The sequence below is a fragment of the Coregonus clupeaformis genome, chromosome 35, assembly GCF_020615455.1.
Source record: "Coregonus clupeaformis isolate EN_2021a chromosome 35, ASM2061545v1, whole genome shotgun sequence".
Lineage (NCBI taxonomy): Eukaryota > Metazoa > Chordata > Actinopteri > Salmoniformes > Salmonidae > Coregonus > Coregonus clupeaformis.
In genome coordinates this window covers 31,365,790-31,388,289 of record NC_059226.1, presented here as the reverse complement: position 1 = coordinate 31,388,289, position 22,500 = coordinate 31,365,790, and the positions used below count along the sequence as shown (strand labels likewise).

At 42.2% G+C, this 22,500-nt stretch overlaps 1 protein-coding gene across 1 annotated transcript in view; it reads left to right on the top strand.

The window, feature by feature from the left end:
- LOC121551465 (protein kinase C alpha type-like) overlaps positions 1 to 22,500 on the top strand; it is a 207,497-nt gene that overhangs the window by 156,680 nt on the left and 28,317 nt on the right. Inside the window, exons 5-8 of the mRNA XM_045211001.1 lie at positions 893 to 1,021; positions 11,867 to 12,023; positions 12,142 to 12,276; positions 13,297 to 13,390. Of these exons, the coding sequence (XP_045066936.1) occupies positions 893 to 1,021; positions 11,867 to 12,023; positions 12,142 to 12,276; positions 13,297 to 13,390 (515 nt within the window). The remainder of the gene's footprint in view (positions 1 to 892; positions 1,022 to 11,866; positions 12,024 to 12,141; positions 12,277 to 13,296; positions 13,391 to 22,500) is intronic.

Here is a 22,500-nt window from a genome sequence, read left to right as displayed (position 1 = left end):
ATAGAGAAGGGGGATGAGGAAAGGAGGAGGGAGGCCTGAGCCTCCTCTCCCTCTGGTCCCTCTCCTGTTTGTCTTCATTAGCTTCATTAGCCACTAATGTAAACACTCAATGTGTTCTCCTCTAAGACCCTTAGGGAATAAGAGAGAGAGAGAGAGAGAGAGAGAGAGAGAGAGAGAGAGAGAGAGAGAGAGAGAGAGAGAGAGAGAGAGAGAGAGAGAGAGAGAGAGAGAGAGAGAGAGAGAGAGAGAGAGAGAGAGAGAGAGAGAGAGAGAGAGAGAGAGAGAGAGAGAGAGAGAGATCTAAATACAACCCATATTTATGTTTATTTATTTACCCTTAGGGAATGAGAGAGAGAGAGAGAGAGAGAGAGAGAGAGAGAGCAAGAGAGAGAGAGCAAGAGAGCGAGAGATCTAAATACAACCCATATTTATGTTTATTTATTTTCCCGTTTGTACTTTAACTATTTGCACATTGTTACAACACTGTATATAGACATAATATGACATTTGAAATGTCTTTAATCTTTTGGAACTTCTGAGTGTAATGTTTTACTGTTAATACTTATTGTTTATTTCACTTTTGTTTACTATCTACTTCACTTGCATTGGCAATGTTAACATACGTTTCCCATGCCAATAAAGCCCTTAAATTGAATTGAGAGAGAGAGAGGGAAACTGGGAAGCTGAGATACAGAGAGTGAGAGCAGGCTCTGTCCAATACCTGGCTGGACTATTGTAGAAATGACATATGAAACACTACCGTTAGGTCTTGCTTAGCAGATAACTTGCAGACTTGTGAGTGTGTGTTCACCATGACCAGTTAGCTGAGCTCCACCAGAACAGGTCCTAAACCTGTTATAAACTCAATGTGTTTGTGTGTGTGTTTGTCCAGCCTGCGACATGAATGTGCACAATCAGTGTGTGATGAACGTGCCAAGCCTGTGTGGGACAGACCACACGGAGCGCAGAGGACGCATCTTCCTCAAGATCGAAGTCAGCGGAGACAGGCTACACGTCACAGGTGAGTCGCACGCTACAAGGGAGACATGACTGAATGATACATGCTAGCTACCTGTAAGTGACATGACAGACTACACTACATGTTAGCTACATGTGAGTGGTGAGTGCCATGACACAGACTACATGCTACATGCTAGCTACGATACGTTTGACTGACATGACACTGACTACATGCCACATGCTACCTATACATGATTGACATGACACTTACATACTACATGCTAGCTACAGGTGAGTGGCATAGCACAAGTGTCATGCTATTCAAGGAGACTAAGTGATGAGCTGCATTCTACATGTCATGGTCAGTCACATGCTACACACAACATTTGAGTGACATCCTAATACCCTTTTGAGTACGCAGAATATGTCTCTTCCCTGTCTCCTTCTATCTATCAACCTCTCTCTCTCTCTCTCTCTCTCTCTCTCTCTCTCTCTCTCTCTCTCTCTCTCTCTCTCTCTCTCTCTCTCTCTCTCTCTCTCACGCGCACACACACACAAACACGCAAGCACACACACACACATAGACAAACACGCACACTTGACATGTGGTAGTAACTACGTATTTATTCAACAAGAACCCGAAAAGGATCTGACAGCATATATAAAATGAAAACTGTGAAACACTGAACCTTATCACTGGCCATGTTTCATAGTCCCTGATTGTGTTGAAATGTCTCTCTCTCTCTCTCTCTCTCTCTCTCTCTCTCTCTCTCTCTCTCTCTCTCTCTCTCTCTCTCTCTCCTGGGCAGGGGTGGCTGATATCTGGCCCTCCGCCTGGTGCTTTAGCTGGCACTGCCAGATGAAAGAGGGGGGGTGGTGAGGAGGAGGGCAGCACGCCACGTGTGGATAGCCAGGGTGGTTCGGGTCAGGCCTGTGACAGCGAGGAGTGTTGGCAGGGGCCCCATCTGATACCCCTTACCCCCCCTCGGTCTCACTCTGGGTGGGCAGTACCCTCCTCGCCTCTCCCCTCCATTTCAACACAATCAGGGACTATGAAACATGGCCAGTGATAAGGTTCAGTGTTTCACAGTTTTCATTTTATATATGCTGTCAGATCCTTTTCGGGTTCTTGTTGAATAAATACGTAGTTACTACCACATGTCAAGTGTGCGTGTTTGTCTATGTGTGTGTGTGTGCTTGCGTGTTTGTGTGTGTGTGCGTGTGTGTGTGTGTGTGTGTGTGTGGCAGCTTGCATGGCCTGTAACTCTTTATCAGTGAGATCTATTGACAACCTTAAAGGGATACATACCCATAGACTTCCAGTCATTGTGCTAACACTAGTTAGCATTGGCTCGAGACACTACCTCTAACTTCCTTCATACTGGACACAGAGACATAAAATGGTATCCACAAGTTCATCTGACTCTGGGGAAGTAGATAAAGGGCCTCAATGTCAAAATCCCTAAGTACCCCTTTAAGAGAAGAGGTTTTTCATAGGGGCAATTAATTAACAGTGACAGGGATGTCGATACAGTTGGCAAGGCCACCAGACTCTCTCAAAGAAGACTTTGAGGGTTACTGACTCAATTCCAGAGAGAAAGAAAGACACAAAACAGAGATAGAGATGAAGAGAAAAAAAGACAGAAAGAGACTGAGAGAAAACAGAAGATAGAGTGGAAGAGAGAGAATGTCACTAAAAAGGAGCGAAGGAATGACAGAGAGAGAGAAAGAAAACAAAAAGAGAGAGGCAATGTATTTGGGCCAGAAGGTCTGCCAAGCTGAGGACTGAACAGTGGCATCAGATTGTGTATGTTCCCTGTGGCTTCCACAGACATTGGGAGGCCATTCTGGTTCAGCGCTCTGTGAAGTTGATTAAATCTGTCCAGCCAAGGAAACACACACACGTCTCCAAGGCTCTCTCCAATACAATAACCCTCTCTTCCCTCCTGCTCTTTCTGTCCCTCCTACTTGCTCTCTCTCTCTCTCTCTCTCTCTCTCTCTCTCTCTCTCTCTCTCTCTCTCTCTCTCTCTCTCTCTCTCTCTCTCTCTCTCTCTCTCTCTCTCTCTCTCTCTCTCTCTCTCTCTCTCTCTCTCTCTCTCTCTCTCTCTCTCTCTCTCTCTCTAATCATAACACTGCCCTCTCCTCACTCCCCTGTCCTCATCTCCCCCTCCTTTTCTCCTCTGTCCTACAATAACCTCTTCCTCTCCTCCTCACAGCTCTCTCCTTCAATACCCTGCTCTCATCTACCCATCCCTCCCTCCTATTTTCCTAAACATCCCTGCCTGCGGTCCTCACTTTTCATCCCCCTCTCATCTATTCATCCTTCCCCACTTCTTCCTAAGTAAACCTAATCCCCTCTCTCCTTGAATAACCCAGCATTCCCCTCTCCCTCCTTACCCTCTCTCCTTACATATCCCTGTATCTCTTCCTCCTTCCCTCTTATACTGTCCCTCTCTCTCTCTATTGATTATCCATCTCTCTTTTCCTCCTCCCTCTATCTCTGTCCTCCTGTATCCACCTCTTCTCATCCCTCCTTCACCCTAATCTCCTCTTCTCCCCTCCACCTCTCGTCCTTATTTTCCCCTCCTCCTCTCTCTCTCCTTCCAAGACCAAAACAATAACCTAGGGCCAATAGGGATCTCCCGTTAGCTCTGGAGTTTAAGCATCGCAGACACATGGACGCAGACACGTCCATTTCTGCGCTCTAAGTCCATGTCAGAACACCCACACACGCAGACACCACACACAGAGGCATCCGAGGACCCAGCCAGGGAACACACACAGTTCATGGAACCACTGAGCTGAGAAATACAATGACGTCTGTGTGTTTGTGTTGATAAGAACATACAGTTAATAGGAGCTGACATGCTGGCTTCAGTTTTAGAGAAAAGCAAAAGCCTACATTATATTCACCCAGCACTGTGAGGGAAGCACTGCTTGGCCCAGCGCAATTGTTCCTCTGGGATAAATAATGCTTTGTTTGGAGTGGAATTGAATTGAGTGAATGTCCTGAATGACTCTAAACATGCATTCTCGCCGTGCAAAATGAGAGTTGTTTATTGTTACTTCCAGACACCTGTTTTGATTGAATAGAGCTCATCCATGTCATCCTTTATTATCCCATGAGATAAAATAAACAGCGTTTAAAAACAGACTCCAAAGCCCTGGGAATCCACAGGAAAACCAGATGCAGAATAACAGACATAAAACGAGTATGGTTACAGTACAGTGTTTGTGATTCTCTCTCACTACTCTACCATTGAACAGTGGGAATCAACCCAGCTCATCAGATTACCAGACATGCATTGATGCTACAGTACTACTGTGGCTGCTGCATGCGGACATTGCAACATGGTATTTGAATTTCAAAGGCTTTTCAAGGGGATTGAGCTGCCTTCCGTCCAGATTTCTCCAAATCACATCTAATTTTAGAAATAGTATATTTTGTAATATGATTTTAGGAATCGGTTGTAAAGCCAGAATAGGGTCATAGTGGATTATGCTGGCAGGGGGCACAGTGAGGCAAATACCATGTCCAGTTGATATGAACAAACCTTATCTGAGCACAGACCAGCGCCATATTCACAAAGCCTCTCAGAGTACATTTTTGCCTTTTTAAATCATAATGAATAAGATGAGGGGCCTGATCCTAGATGAGGGGCCTGATCCTAGATGAGGGGCCTGATCCTAGATGAGGGGCCTGATCCTAGATGAGGGGCCTGATCCTAGATGAGGGGCCTGATCCTAGATGAGGGGCCTGATCCTAGATCGGTATTCCTACTCTGAGAAGCTTTATGAATACGGGCCCTGAACCATATAAAGATTTGTAAGTAGGTATGCTATCAAAGGTTTCTATGGGAATTAGGTGCTTATCTGTATAAACATTGAAGATCCTGAGCCTTCCAAAAAAGGAACAAATATATAAACATTCTCTCTATCCTAATACAGTATTTAAAAAATCGTATCCGTGTGATTATTCAACTCTAGTTAGACGTCCAGTCGTCTCTAACTACAATGTGATTCTGTTACAGATACAGTAATGAGAGTTACCAAGGTAGTGAAGTGTAGTGACCCCTTCTGTAAGAACTATCATGTTATTTATATACAGCAATATCTGTGATCTGCACTAAAGAAGACTTCAGAGAAGGAAGAAGCTGAGAGGATAATAGAAGATGTGTTCTATTCCTGGATGAAGGAGTGAATGATGAGGACTGGTAGAGGCAGACCTGAGAGACTGGTGTCATGGCAATGCTATAGAGTCTCTTGTTGTTGTGTGCGTTCGTGTGCATTCGTGTGTGTGTGTGTGTGTGTGTGTTTGCGTGTGTGTGTGTTTAATGAGCACACCAGGAGCATATTGACAGGACTCAAGCATTGAGTGCTGTATTGAACAAGATGTGAACTTCTGACTTGGGCTGTCAGCTAGAGAGAGCTGTAATAGAGACCTGGGACTCCCTCTATTGGTCACATAGACACACAACAGGAGACAGGACACTTCTTTACCCAGGAACCAGAGATATACACTGAGTGTACAAAACATTAAGGACACCTGCTCTTTCCATGACTTACACTGACTAGGTGAATCCAGGCGAAAGCTATGATCCCTTATTGATGTCACTTGTTAAATCCACTTCAATCAGTGTAGATGAAGGGGAGGAGACAGGTTAAATAATAATTTCTAAGCCTTGAGAGGGTGAATGGGCAAGACAAAATATTTAAGTGCCTTTGAACAGGGTATGGTAGTAGGTGGCAGGGCACCGGTTTGTGTCAAGAACTGCAACACTGCTGGGTTTTTCATGCTCAACAGTTTCCCGTGTGTATCAAGAATGGTACACCACCCAAAGGACATCCAGCCAACTTGACACAACTGTGGGAAACATTGGAGTCAACATGAGCCAGCATCCCTGTGGAACACTTTCAACACCTTGTAGAATCCATGCCCCGACTCTCTCAATTGTCATATTATGTCTATATACAGTGTTGTAACAATGTGCAAATAGTTAAAGTACAAACGGGAAAATAAATAAACATAAATATGGGTTGTATTTAGATCTCTCGCTCTCTTGCTCTCTCTCTCTTGCTCTCTCTCTCTCTCTCTCTCTCTCTCTCTCTCTCTCTCTCATTCCCTAAGGGTAAATAAATAAACATAAATATGGGTTGTATTTAGATCTCTCGCTATCTCTCTCTCTCTCTCTCTCTCTCTCTCTCTCTCTCTCTCTCTCTCTCTCTCTCTCTCTCTCTCTCTCTCTCTCTCTCTCTCTCTCTCTCATTCCCTAAGGGTAAATAAATAAACATAAATATGGGTTGTATTTAGATCTCTCGCTATCTCTCTCTCTCTCTCTCTCTCTCTCTCTCTCTCTCTCTCTCTCTCTCTCTCTCTCTCTCTCTCTCTCTCTCTCTCTCTCTCTCTCTCCTCTACTACATGGTCCCGTGACAGGTAGAGCTAAAGAGCATATAGCTCATAAATAACAATGTCTACTAATATATTATATCTCCCTTTTATTAAATGATCCAGAACTTTCACTATGATCTCTGCTAATTGACATGCCGACACTAACGTCAGGCAGCTGTCTGATGTATCCTCAGCCAACCTCAACTCCTGAATACTTAGATGTAGGAACCATATAAATCTGTGCTCTGCTTGCATCAGCTTAGTCTGAGTCTGAGTGATTGCATTTGAATATGCAGAGTAGTATGTCTGAGAATAACTTGTGATTATCTCTTGCCTCGATTTAAGTAGAATCCTAATATTACGCACAATCCTTCTCTGGGGTTTTCAAAGACAGCAATTTATCCATTTATTTTCTTTATTTTTTGTTCCCTCTCCATCGCTCATGAGTTCAAGATTGGACGTTTTTAAGTGTCACAGCTTTAGATGTGTGTTTCAGAGGCATTCATGAGGTCATATCCCAGGCATATCCTCGCATCTTGTGATGATATCTCTGTGCTCTGACTAGTCTCTTTGTACCGTATCGTCTGGGTGGGTTGACATATTTTATTTTGTCTGGCATGTTGCCTTTCTCTCTCTTTCTCTTTCTCTCTCTCTCTCTCTCTCTCTCTCTCTCTCTCTCTCTCTCTCTCTCTCTCTCTCTCTCTCTCTCTCTCTCTCTCTTTGAAGGATGTATCAGCCATAGCTTCTGTCTCTGACAGAAGATCACACACAGGGAGCAAGTACACACACACACACGGCTGTGTATCATGTCCTTTATCAGCTCGTCTCTGCTTATCTTTGCATAATGTAGCAGCAGCCAGGCTCAGAGATGGAAAGGTTACCGTGGTGATGGCGCCGTTGTTTAGGGTTACCATGACACCCAGAGAGGCTGTGTGATATTCACGAGGCTAGCCCAGTGCCATGGTGTCTATATATGGCTCTAATAGCTGGTTCTTATTTTTACCCACTTATTGTTTCCCTCTGTAGTTTGTTGTTTATTTCATTCAACAGTGTGCTTCAAATAGGGACACATCAGGAGAACATTACCCAGTGTACCCACACTGTTTCCATAGAGGACCCTTCAGTTCTGAGCTGTAGACCTTCTCACCATGGTGAAGTTGACCTGTTGTGTCTCTCTCTAGAAGATCCAGCTCTGACTCTCAATGAGTTGGTTGTCACGCAAACTGACAGCTGAGAAAGTACAGGGTTATACAACAAGATGATGATGAAATGTTGCTTTTTTGGGTGAATCTTTATTTTGCCCATCAGCAGCAGTTACAGTAGTTAACAGGCCCTGTATTCATAAGGAGTCTGACTAGTAAGAGTGCTGATCTAGGACCACGTCCTACCTGGTTCATGTAATCTTATACATTATGATCTAAAAATAAAAACAGATCCTGATTGGCATTGTGAATATGTGCCCAGGACTTCAAACTACAGCTCTACCCGTGACTTGCTCACCTCAGAAGTAACAACATTAATAGCTACAGCAAAATCTTGAAACTCCATAATTCACTATGTGATAAACATGAATGTTAATATCAACTCTGTTTTATACAAGTGATGCGTTAAAGTTGAATTACCTTCCTCACTTTCCAGCTGCTTTTGTGCATGTTGAGAGATGCTCAACTTAAGCAGAGAGAGAGCGCGAGAGAGAGAGAGGGTGAGCGAGATAGAGAGAGAGAGAGAGAAAGAGAGAGAGAGAGAGAGAGAGAGAGAGAGAGAGAGAGAGAGAGAGTGAGAGAGAGAGAGAGAGAGAGAGTTGAATGGAGGAGAGAGAGAGAGAGAGAGAGATTAATTTTCTTTTCCAGGATATGAAACAGCTCTCCTCTTTCTGTAAAGCCTTGTGGTCATTGTTTATGTTCTATTATCCTCTCTCACTCACACCTATCCTTTTAATAGATGTCTCTCTTTTCCTCTCCGCAAATGATGTTGTACACTATGCTTTATTTATTTATTACTGTATGTATTCTTATTCTTACTGTATGTATTCTTATTCTTACTGTATGTATTCTTATTCTTACTGTATGTACTCTTATTCTTACTGTATGTATTCTTATTCTTACTGTATGTATTCTTATTCTTACTGTATGTATTCTTATTCTTACTGTATGTATTCTTATTCTTACTGTATGTATTCTTATTCTTACTGTATGTATTCTTATTCTTACTGTATGTACTCTTATTCTTACTGTATGTATTCTTATTCTTACTGTATGTATTCTTATTCTTACTGTATGTACTCTTAAGTGACTGGTCAAAAATGATTGTTACCAAGTGCACTCAAATGAACTTGAATTTAAAATCAAATTAACTTGAAACATGAACATCTCCCAAATATCACTATTTCTAAAACAAGCCATAGAAAGTTGGTTGCAATTTCAATGTAATCCTCCAGAAACGACAGAACAAATAATGCAACAAATATTGCGGTAAAACTCAAATATACTAATTGACAAAAAAACTGTTTTTGGGACAAAATGTTTAAAAAAGGTATAATCTTCGTAAATGATATCATCGGTAGAACTGGTGGAGTTATGTCGCATGCAGCTAACAAAAACATGGAAATGTCTGCTCTACCCAAAATTACAACCAAATAATTGCAGCCTTACCGCAAAAATGGAAGAGGAAAGAGGAAGGGGGAGAAAGTAAGGAACTTGTCTGTCGGCCTTGCATTAAAGAACATAATTGGTTAAGGAAAACTGTGATAAATAAAAAAGTATATCAGTTTAATTTAAGGACCAAAGGATTGACAGCCGTCCCATATAGATTGCAAAATAGTTGGGAAGAGATTTTTGACGTACCGATCCCATGGCATAGTGTTTATGAACTGATACGCAAAACGACACCGGATTCAAAACTTAGAATCTTTCAATTTAAATTATTATATACAATTCTTGCTACCAATATAATGTTATTTAGATGGGGGATACAATCTTCCCAGCTCTGCAGATTTTGCTGCGAAGAGACAGAATCATTAGATCATTTGTTTTGGTACAGTCCATTTGTAGCTTGTTTTTGGACACAGGTCCAGGAATGGCTAAAGGATTGCAATATTTACCTGGAGCTAACCTTGCAGATGATCATTACTGCGTGATCTGAAAAGTCATAGTCAATCGATCAATAATATAATAATACTTTTAGCAAAAATGTTTATTTTCAATTCACAATCTGTAGAGACAATGAGAATAGAAAGGTTCAGAACTTTTGTAAGACATCACAGTACAGTTGAAATATATATGGCAAATAGAAATCCTATATGGATGGTGTTAGGAGATAGATGGGAGGTGTTGAAAGGAATTGAAGGATGGGACTAATAACAACTAACAACAAATAATAACAAGATAACTAATAATGTAAGCATACTGTGTCCATAATAAGTACAGTGGGGAGAACAAGTATTTGATACACTGCCGATTTTGCAGGTTTTCCTACTTACAAAGCATGTAGAGGTCTGTAATTGTTATCATAGGTACACTTCAACTGTGAGAGACAGAATCTAAAACAAAAATCCAGAAAATCACATTGTATGATTTTTAAGTAATTAATTTGCATTTTATTGCATGACATAAGTATTTGATACATCAGAAAAGCAGAACTTAATATTTGGTACAGAAACCTTTGTTTGCAATTACAGAGATCATACGTTTCCTGTAGGTCTTGACCAGGTTTGCACACACTGCAGCAGGGATTTTGGCCCACTCCTCCATACAGACCTTCTCCAGATCCTTCAGGTTTCGGGACTGTCGCTGGGCAATACGGACTTTCAGCTCCCTCCAAATATATTCTATTGGGTTCAGGTCTGGAGACTGGCTAGGCCACTCCAGGACCTTGAGATGCTTCTTACGGAGCCACTCCTTAGTTGCCCTGGCTGTGTGTTTCGGGTCGTTGTCATGCTGGAAGACCCAGCCACGACCCATCTTCAATGCTCTTACTGAGGGAAGGAGGTTGTTGGCCAAGATCTCACGATACATGGTCCCATCCATCCTCCCCTCAATACGATGCAGTCGTCCTGTCCCCTTTGCAGAAAAGCATCCCCAAAGAATGATGTTTCCACCTCCATGCTTCACGGTTGGGATGGTGTTCTTGGGGTTGTACTCATCCTTCTTCTTCCTCCAAACACGGCGAGTGGAGTTTAGACCAAAAAGCTCTATATTTGTCTCATCAGACCACATGACCTTCTCCCATTCCTCCTCTGGATCATCCAGATGGTCATTGGCAAACTTCAGACAGGCCTGGACATGCGCTGGCTTGAGCAGGGGGACCTTGCGTGCACTGCAGGATTTTAATCCATGACGGGGTAGTGTGTTACTAATGGTTTTCTTTGAGACTGTGGTCCCAACTCTCTTCAGGTCATTGACCAGGTCCTGCCGTGTAGTTCTGGGCTGATCCCTCACCTTCCTCATGATCATTGATGCCCCACGAGGTGAGATCTTGCATGGAGCCCCAGACCGAGGGTGATTGACCGTCATCTTGAACTTTTTCCATTTTCTAATAATTGCGCCAACAGTTGTTGCCTTCTCACCAAGCTGCTTACCTATTGTCCTGTAGCCCATCCCAGCCTTGTGCAGGTCTACAATTTTATCCCTGATGTCCTTCCACAGCTTTCTGGTCTTGGCCATTGTGGAGAGGTTGGATTCTGTTTGATTGAGTGTGTGGAGAGGTGTCTTTTATACAGGTAACGAGTTCAAACAGGTGCAGTTAATACAGGTAATAAGTGGAGAACAGGAGGGCTTCTTAAAGAAAAACTAACAGGTCTGTGAGAGCCGGAATTCTTACTGGTTGGTAGGTGATCAAATACTTATGTCATGCAATAAAATGCAAATTAATTACTTAAAAATCATACAATGTGATTTTCTGGATTTTTGTTTTAGATTCCGTCTCTCACAGTTGAAGTGTACCTATGATAAAAATTGCAGACCTCTACATGCTTTGTAAGTAGGAAAACCTGCAAAATCGGCAGTGTATCAAATACTTGTTCTCCCCACTGTATATAGGTTGTAGGTTGGGAGATTTTGTGAAAGAGCACAGTTAGAAAGATATGGCATATAGAAGCAAACCGGATGGACATCATGAAAATGATCGGAGAGGTGGAGAGTAGAAGAAGTTCAGGAGAAAAAACAAACAAAATATAATTATTGTAAAATTGACTGTGTCCATAAAATGTAGATAGTAAGTATAAGCTGGAAGTAGAGGCCTAAGCATTGTTGTTCACTAGTTTACTCCAAGTAGGGAAAGGGTGGCAGGGTTGGAAAGTAATTAAGGGGAATATATATATTTTTTTAAAGGATAAAAAAAAAAAAAAAAGAAAGAAACATGAACTTTGCCTTTTCTCTCTCTCTCTCTCTCTCTCTCTCTCTCTCTCTCTCTCTCTCTCTCTCTCTCTCTCTCTCTCTCTCTCTCTCTCTCTCTCTCTCTCTCTCTCTCTCTCTCTCTCTCTCTCTCTCTCTCTCTCTCTCTCTCTCTCCCTCCCCCAGTGGGTGAAGCCAGAAACCTGATCCCCATGGACCCTAACGGTCTGTCTGACCCCTACGTGAAGCTCAAGCTCATCCCTGACCCCAAGAACGAGACCAAACAGAAGACCAGGACCATACGCTCCTCACTCAACCCCACCTGGAATGAGTCTTTCAGCTTGTGAGTGTATGGGTGTGTGAGTGCACCTTGTGTGCACCGTGTGTGTTAGTTTATGCTTGTGTGTGTTCACGGCATGTGTGCCTGTGTGTGTTTACATTCACGCTCTGTGTCCCCCCAGTAAGCTGAAGGTAATGGATAAGGACCGTCGTCTGTCTATAGAGGTGTGGGACTGGGATCGCACCACCAGGAACGACTTCATGGGCTCAATGTCCTTCGGTGTGTCTGAACTCATCAAGTCCCCCGCCTGCGGCTGGTTAGTGATCCTTCACACACACACACACACACACACACACACTCACACACACACACAGACAGACAGGTGCCCAGGCACACATGCATACACACATACACACACACACACACACACATACACACTCACACACACACACACACACACAACTAGTGTTCTTGTTAATTCATCCTCTACTCAAATAGGTAGCTGGAACTCCAGTCGAATACTATTTTATAATATGAAATAGATCCATACTGTTTTCAAATACAAAAACACACTCCATTCATACAGACAGACAGCATCCCTCTGGGCACTAATGGATAGACCAGTTGTTGTTGGGAGTTTTGTCCGGCTGCTGTGAGAAGTCTGGATGTGCATACGTAAACACTCTCTTTTCATGTTAGCATACCTTCCGTCAGTTAGCCTGATTCAAACCTGACTCACAGCTAAGTGCTCAGCGTCACCTTAGCCTTGTTTGCTAGAAGCTGTGGAGAAGATCCAGGACTGGGAAGGAGACTAGTGCTTCCTGGAAAGACCTGGGCACACTACTGCTTAATGCTTGGCTTAGGCAGGCAACACTGTAGACGATGATGATGATTTGTGTGTTTGGCAGACATTTTAAAGAGGTGTCTGTGTGAGTGTATACAGATGGTCCCTGATGCTTAGTAATGAGGTGGTGTGTGTGTGTGTGTTTGTGCGTGTGTGTGTGTGCGTGCATATTTGCGTGTGTGTGTGTTGTGCCAGTGGGGAAATGTGCCAGAATGGGTACACATCAGAGCAGCCAACTGTAAACAGAGATACCCATTCTGCTGGCACTACAGTATCAAGGCTAGACTGACTATAAACACATTATACATATCAATACAGAGCACTGCCAACTGCAAAACCTCTATTGAGTATCACTGATGCTTAAATGTGTGTTTGGTCCTGGTCCAGTATAGTGTAGTCAATAAAGGTAATTTTTTAAATCGTTTAACCTGATTGATTGATTCATTCCTTCATGGACAGATTCTGACAGTGCTGCTGTGGTCCACTATGCAGGTACAAGATGCTGTGCCAGGAGGAAGGGGAGTACTACAATGTTCCCATCCCTGAAATCGACGACGTCAACATGGAGCTCAGGCAGAAGTTTGAGGTGAGGAGAAGAGGCTCATGGGATTTGTAGTCCATCGACTACCCACTGGGAAAAACATTAGAGAGCGTGTGCGTGTGAAATAATAGGTATGACATATTTCTTTATTAGATCTCTGGATGGAATAATAATTGGTTTCTGTCACATTGTTGAATAACAATTTTGCCTTCCACCAAGCAGTCTTCTCACTGTCTCACACACACACACACACACACACACACACACACACACACACACACACACACAAATACTGAAACACCCTCCCTTAACAAATTGATTATTTCCTGATTCCAGAGCTCTCGGAGATAGTGTGTCCGAGTCACCATGGTGATGTTGTCTGTCCTCTCTCTCCTCTTTAGCTGTGTGATTGAATATTACTATCTCCTCTTTAGCTGTGTGATTGAATATTACTCTCTCCTCTTTAGCTGTGTGATTGAATATTACTCTCTCCTCTGTAGCTGTGTGATTGAATATTACTCTCTCCTCTTTAGCTGTGTGATTGAATATTACTCTCCTCTTTAGCTGTGTGATTGAATATTACTCTCTCCTCTTTAGCTGTGTGATTGAATATTACTCTCTCTTCTTTAGCTGTGTGATTGAATATTACTCTCTCCTCTCTAGCTGTGTGATTGAATATTACTCTCTCTTCTTTAGCTGTGTGATTGAATATTACTCTCTCTTCTTTAGCTGTGTGATTGAATATTACTCTCCTCTTTAGCTGTGTGATTGAATATTACTCTCTCCTCTTTAGCTGTGTGATTGAATATTACTCTCTCTTCTTTAGCTGTGTGATTGAATATTACTCTCTCCTCTTTAGCTGTGTGATTGAATATTACTCTCTCTTCTTTAGCTGTGTGATTGAATATTACTCTCTCTTCTTTAGCTGTGTGATTGAATATTACTCTCTCTTTAGCTGTGTGATTGAATACTACTCTCTCTTCTTTAGCTGTGTGATTGAATATTACTCTCTCCTCTTTAGCTATGTGATTGAATATTACTCTCTCTTCTTTAGCTGTGTGATTGAATATTACTCTCTCCTCTTTAGCTGTGTGATTGAATATTACTCTCTCTTCTTTAGCTGTGTGATTGAATATTACTCTCTCTTCTTTAGCTGTGTGATTGAATATTACTCTGTCTTTAGCTGTGTGATTGAATATTACTCTCTCTTCTTTAGCTGTGTGATTGAATATTACTCTCTCTTCTTTAGCTGTGTGATTGAATATTACTCCCTCTTTAGCTGTGTGATTGAATACTACTCTCTCTTCTTTAGCTGTGTGATTGAATATTACTCTCTCTTCTTTAGCTGTGTGATTGAATATTACTCTCTCCTCTGTAGCTGTGTGATTGAATATTACTCTCGCCTCTTTAGCTGTGTGATTGAATATTACTCTCTCTTCTTTAGCTGTGTGATTGAATATTACTCTCTCTTCTTTAGCTGTGTGATTGAATATTACTCTCTCCTCTTTAGCTGTGTGATTGAATATTACTCTCTCCTCTTTAGCTGTGTGATTGAATACTACTCTCTCCTCTGTAGCTGTGTGATTGAATATTACTCTCTCTTCTTTAGCTGTGTGATTGAATACTACACTCTCCTCTGTAGCTGTGTGATTGAATATTACTCTCTCCTCTTTAGCTGTGTGATTGAATATTACTCTCTCTTCTTTAGCTGTGTGATTGAATATTACTCTCTCTTCTTTAGCTGTGTGATTGAATATTACTCTCTCCTCTGTAGCTGTGTGATTGAATATTACTCTCTCTTCTTTAGCTGTGTGATTGAATACTACTCTCTCTTCTTTAGCTGTGTGATTGAATATTACTCTCTCTTCTTTAGCTGTGTGATTGAATATTACTCTCCTCTTTAGCTGTGTGATTGAATATTACTCTCTCTTCTTTAGCTGTGTGATTGAATATTACTCTCTCCTCTGTAGCTGTGTGATTGAATATTACTCTCTCTTCTTTAGCTGTGTGATTGAATACTACTCTCTCTTCTTTAGCTGTGTGATTGAATATTACTCTCTCTTCTTTAGCTGTGTGATTGAATATTACTCTCTCTTCTTTAGCTGTGTGATTGAATATTACTCTCTCCTCTTTAGCTGTGTGATTGAATGTTACTCTCTCCTCTTTAGCTGTGTGATTGAATATTACTCTCTCTTCTTTAGCTGTGTGATTGAATATTACTCTCTCCTCTGTAGCTGTGTGATTGAATGTTACTCTCTCCTCTTTAGCTGTGTGATTGAATATTACTCTCTCCTCTGTAGCTGTGTGATTGAATATTACTCTTTCCTCTGTAGCTGTGTGATTGAATATTACTCATAATTGATGCTCTCAGAGTACTACTAGCCTTTTTCTTTTTTCCTCTCCTCTATCACATTTCTCTTTTTCCATATATTTTCCTCTGTCTCTTTCATCCATGCAAACTACTGACACAGTACCACAGAGCAAAACCAGATTACCTCCTTTCCTCACGTTGTCTTCTGTCCTGAAACAAAGTCTCCTGAGACCTACATGTAGTTGGGTTGTTTTTAATTCTCACGTCGCTCTATTCAAAGGCCTTCGCATCCCTCCGAGGCGGGGGTGTTCACAAGTTTGGGTGGGTTGCCTGGGAAACCAGAACATCATCATCAGGAAGAGAGAGAGAGAGAGAGAGAGAGAGAGAGAGAGAGAGAGAGAGAGAGAGAGAGAGAGAGAGAGAGAGAGAGAGAGAGAGAGAGAGAGAGAGAGAGAGAGAGAGAGAGAGAGAGAGAGAGATGCCTCTACAGGAGTATAGTATCATTAGAATAGAACTAGCTCTTGAGTATGGTCTCTGTTGCACATTGTGAGAGATGGAGATGGTTATGACATTCTCTGTATGTGCTGATAATGCCATCCTTTATTAAAAATAGGCTGTTAATAATCATGGATATCGAAGCTTGTGGGGACACTGCTGGCTTTACTACCACTGTAGCTTCTCCTTCCTGTCTCTTCTAGGCCTGCCAATTAAACCACTACCTCAAGGTAGCTCTTCTGTCCCCACACCTTCTCTCCTTTAACCATCCCTCCTTTTGCCACCCTTCTCTATCAGCTCTGCAGTCTCTTCCTGTCTTCTTTCATTGATGTCTCACACTTCTCCTCTGATGGTTTGAGTAGCGCTCAGCTTCTTCAAACACATCTGATTTACTAACAAAGATGCCAAGTTTGTACAGGTCAGGTCATGAGGTCAGGAACAATTCCAGGCCTTACCTGTTAGGTGTCTGCTACACAAGAGACATTCTCACATCTTCACTATTACATCACATATTGTACACACACATATTGTACACACACACACACGCACACACACACACACACACACACACACACACACACACACACACACACACACACACACACACACACACACACACACACAGAGAGAGCGTTGATGTTAGTAAATCTGTGGACCACACAGGCCTCTGGAGGGGTCCTCATCCTCACCATCACAGGCTCAGCAATGCACTGTCATTGCCCAGGAGATCAACACTACTGCTCCTCATTGGCTAAGACTGACAATGACCCCTCCTTATTGGCCAGTAGTGTGGTCCGCAGCCTGCCTTCTATTAGTCCATCACAAGCCTAGTCTACAGAAGGCTGAAAGGTGGTTAAGCATGTGGGCATGTGTATAGTGATGTCCTGTACATGCACGCCTTGATATGTGCACACACTCTCCTCCACAAGGTGGCAGCATTGGATTGGATTCAATTGTATAGGTGTGTGTGTTGTACACTCACTTATCAAACTCAGGGCTTGTGAACAAGAGATTTGAGCTCTATGGTCAAATGTGCTCTCACTAAATCTATTGTATGTTTCACATTGTTTAACTTTCTCATCTATGTTAAGCTTTTTTGTTCTACAAACTAAACTTCAGATGCCAACACATCACATATAACCATCATTAGAAATAATTTAAAGCATAATGTCAGCTAACAGAAAACAGTAATACCATTTAAGTACTAAAAGTGTATTTTTAATGCTTTGCATTCAGAAAAAAAGGAAACATTGCACCTTGTGTTTTAACTGCAATTATGATATTGGCCACTAGAGTCAGATGCTCTTTTTCATACCAATAGCCACTTGATTGAAAACCAATAACACTACCTAACACTACCAACCCATTTAGTCACCATTAATGTCAACACACCTACCTATAGTCTCCCTGTAGGTCTAACATGATGATGTTATAAAGTTCATGGTTGTTGTTGGTGGTGTGTCGGTGCAGTAAAGGGCAGGTCCCTATCCTCTGCTTTCATTATCCTCTCCTGTTTATAGAATGGTTTAGCATCTGTCTCTGAGCAATATTACATCAGCGAGTCGGCCCAGTTTTATTCAACACTTCCAATGAGATCTCACAGTTAACCAGAGAGGAGATGTTGTGTCTCTCTCTGCATCCTGCTACAGAAGCTGGGTCTAGAACAGGTGTGAACCATCAGAATAGCCACTTGAAAATGAATGCTCCGTGCAGCTTCCAAAATCACCACCTTTAATAGCGAGTTATATTATAAGATTTTAAACAATGGCCTTCAACAGAGAGTCCTTCCCAAATTTAGACAAATTAAAAAGACCTAGCTAGCTAAAAGCAAAGTCAACCGGTCCTTTAGAAATTGCAGTTCATTTTCTCAAATCGTGTTTTTATTTATCATCAGGTGTGCATTCATCGCCAGAATCATAATAGAATCAGGAACCATAATAGTGAGTCTGATCCAAAGCTTCAGTGCTTTCTGAAATGCAGGGGTAGACAAGTAGTTGGCCTGGCAACAGTTGTCTCTCTGCTGGGTGTTAGTTTCCTTTTTTCTCCTGTTATCTGAAAGAAGCAGACAGCGGTTGGAGCTGCAATGGTGGCCGCCGGGCTCTAATTGCCCTCTATGTTGGAGACATGGCAGTCCAATCATTATCACAACAGGGCACAGAGGCACCCCTACTGACCCGCACCCACGCCTCACAATGATGCCCAAGACTGCTCTGGATAACTGTCAATCAAAGGACAACAAATATATTTTTTTTAATGCTCCAATCAGTTGATATGAAACATCAAAACATCTGAAATGTTCTGTTATTGCAACTTTTGGTTATCAAATCTTTATGTGGTCTTGGTGCTTCTGCATTCATTTTCTGAATGAGTTTGTGTTGTTTGGGATATAAATTGGTTCTGAAGCTCTATAGGAACTTGTTATTACCACCTCCCTACTAGCTACAGTGGGGACACAAAGTATTTAGTCAGCCACCAATTGTGCAAGTTCTCCCACTTACAGTTTTTGCCTATTGCTTACACACTTTTTGCAGAATTTGGCTCATTATGTCAAAACTCAACACACAAGCCAATCAGACATAGCACTTGGAGATTAACAACTCACATATATGCCAAAATGAAACACTGCAATCAAAACTTAACACTCCTTTCTAAAAATGAAATTCTTGCAAAAAAAACATACACACAAGCAACATTTGAATTACTCTTTCATTTCACTAGCAACACACTGATGGGCTTTATATAAAACACTGCAGTCTTTGTGTTTCTATTTTTATTGTCATTTTATTGTCATGGTCTTCTGTAAAACTCAAAAGTAGAATTTCTGCAGTAATCAAACAGTATTTACAAAAAAGTTTTTACAAAAAAACAAACATTCTTACAGAAATTCTTAACATCAAATTTAGCAACAAAACAAAAGTAAAAAAACAAGACAATTACTGGATAAATTGCTATTGGGGGAAAAAACATATACTTGTTTTGTGTGTGTGTGCGTGTGTGTGGTGGGGGGCGGGGGGGCTTATGGATCACGCCTTCTGTTCGGATCTGGTCACAAGACCTCGTCAACATCACAGACGATGTCCTCGCGGGCTAGGCATCGGGGAAAATATCGCCTTGTGTGCCGAATCCACCCTTGGATTGATCCCACCTCAATGTCTCCACATGCCTCTTCCATTGCTTGCAGAAGAGTCATGCGGGCATGTGGTTGCCGATCATATACTTTCCACCGCCACGCTGAAAAGAATTCCTCGATTTCATTTAGAAAGGGGCTGTAAGGGGGCAGGTATAAAACTGTGAAATGATTATGGTTGTTGAACCAATCTCGGACCAGAGCAGCCCGGTGGAAACTAACATTATCCCAGATGACAACAAACCTGGGCTGCTGTGGTCTGTCCTGCACAACTGCATGTAGTGCATCTAGAAATGCAATGACCTTTCCTGTATTGTAGGGACCTAGAGTGGCATGATCCTTGGACACTAATTGCAGCACACAAGGTGATATTTCCCCCACGCTGCCCAGGGACATTTACAACAGCCCTTTGTCCAACTACGTTACGGCCCGACGCCTGGTTTTGGCCAGATTGAATCCTGCCTCATCCACGTAGATGAACTCATGCGGCAGTTCGACGGCATCAAACTCCAGAACTGTCTGTAACAGAAAATATTGAATAGTGTTACTGAAAACACATACAGTAACTACAATGTCTATATTTTCACACAAGTAGGGGCTGGGTTGGGTGAGTATAGACAAAAACTACAAGCTACAGGCAGGGCAGGTGGCAGCATAAACCCTCATTCCCACATCACAATATATAGTATGTAAAGTAAAGTGACACATACCTGCACATAATCATGGCGCAGATCCTTGACCCTGACACTGTTCCTCTCAAATGGCACCCTGTACAGCTGCTTCATTCTGAAGTTATGTTTCTGTATGATGCGACTTAGTGTAGAAATGCTGACCCTGTTGATATTGTTGAATTCATTTCCATTTGCAATTATGCGTTGTTGCAACTCACGAAGTCAGATTGCATTATTTTCTCGCACCATTTCAATGATGGCAAGCTCTTGTTGTTGAGTGAAGAGCCGTTCCCTTCCACCTTGAGGAGGTCGTCCAACCATTCTGTAGAAAATGCCACCACAAGATGTCATTGGTTAGGTTATTTTTCACATACTGTACTTTCAAACTGTACACAGTACTGCAACATCACAATGGTATTCCTTTACATATACAGTACTTCACAGCACTACCCATTTTTGTATAGTATAGTTAGTACAGTAATACTGTAATATGATACAGAATCATGTGACACATACAGTAGGTACAGTCTGGAGTAGAAACTTGAAGATATACCTGTTCTCCAGTCGGAATGTCCTTATTATCGATGCTACTGTGTAGCGACTGAGGTTAGGGTGGACTCTTTGCCCAGCCTCCCTCATGGACAGGCCATGATTTATCACATGGTCCACCAGAGTACCCCTGATGTCATCTGATATACGTCTCCGCACTGGTCCTCGTCCTCTTCCACGTCCTCTTCCACATCCGACTCCTCTCTCTCTTTGTCCTCCTCTTACTCTGACTCGTATTGCCTCCATGCTTGCAAAGTTCTAAAAATTGCTTACCTGAGGCCTATTTGTAGTGCTAAGGCTCAGACTGATTGGTGTTCTGTTTTCTGTGCAAGTATTTTCAGGTGTGTATGTAAGTGCATACAATTGCCAGATGAGTTTTGCATTTTGAACAGAGTGTTTTCCCAATGATAACAGGTGATTTCGTTTTTGAACAAAGTGTCTAATGTAAGAAAACGTGTGTAGTGTTTCGCAATAAGTGTGTTACAGAATTGCAAACAAAGTGCAAAGTTGACATTGTGTTTAAGCTATGGTTACACTGTGTTTAAGGTATGCTACAAGAAGTTTAGGTATTGAGGCTTTGGTCTAAGCATTCGGTTTTAGTGTGTAAGCAATGGGCAAAAACTGTAAAAAGATGAGAGAGGCCTGTAATTTTCATAATAGGTACACGTCAACTATGACAGACAAATTGAGGGAAAAGAATCCAGAAAATCACATTGTAGGATTTTTTATGAATTTATTTGCAAATTATGGTGGAAAATAAGTATTTGGTCACCTACAAACAAGCAAGATTTCTGGCTCTCACAGACCTGTAACTTCTTCTTTAAGAGGCTCCTCTGTCCTCCACTCGTTACCTGTATGAATGGCACCTGTTTGAACTTGTTATCAGTATAAAAGACACCTGTCCACAACCTCAAACAGTCACACTCCAAACTCCACTATGGCCAAGACCAAAGAGCTGTCAAAGGACACCAGAAGCAAAATTGTAGACCTGCACCAGGCTGGGAAGACTGAATCTGCAATAGGTAAGCAGCTTGGTTTGAAGAAATCAACTGTGGGAGCAATATTTAGGAAATGGAAGACATACAAGACCACTGATAATCTCCCTCGATCTGGGGCTCCACGCAAGATCTCACCCCGTGGGGTCAAAATTATCACAAGAACGGTGAGCAAAAATCCCAGAACCACACGGGGGGACCTAGTGAATGACCTGCAGAGAGCTGGGACCAAAGTAACAAAGCCTACCATCAGTAACACACTACGCCGCCAGGGACTCAAATCCTGCAGTGCCAGACGTGTCCCCCTGCTTAAGCCAGTACATGTCCAGGCCCGTCTGAAGTTTGCTAGAGTGCATTTGGATGATCCAGAAGAGGATTGGGAGAATGTCATATGGTCAGATGAAACCAAAATATAACTTTTTGGTAAAAACTCAACTCGTCGTGTTTGGAGGACAAAGAATGCTGAGTTGCATCCAAAGAACACCATACCTACTGTGAAGCATGGGGGTGGAAACATCATGCTTTGGGGCTGTTTTTTCTGCAAAGGGACCAGGACGACTGATCCGTGTAAAGGAAAGAATGAATGGGGCCATGTATCGTGAGATTTTGAGTGAAAACCTCCTTCCATCAGCAAGGGCATTGAAGATGAAACGTGGCTGGGACTTTCAGCATGACAATGATCCCAAACACACCGCCCGGGCAACGAAGGAGTGGCTTCGTAAGAAGCATTTCAAGGTCCTGGAGTGGCCTAGCCAGTCTCCAGATCTCAACCCCATAGAAAATCTTTGGAGGGAGTTGAAAGTCCGTGTTGCCCAGCGACAGCCCCAAAACATCACTGCTCTAGAGGAGATCTGCATGGAGGAATGGGCCAAAATACCAGCAACAGTGTGTGAAAACCTTGTGAAGACTTACAGAAAAATGTTTGACCTGTGTCATTGCCAACAAAGGGTATATAACAAAGTATTGAGAAACTTTTGTTATTGACCAAATACTTATTTTCCACCATA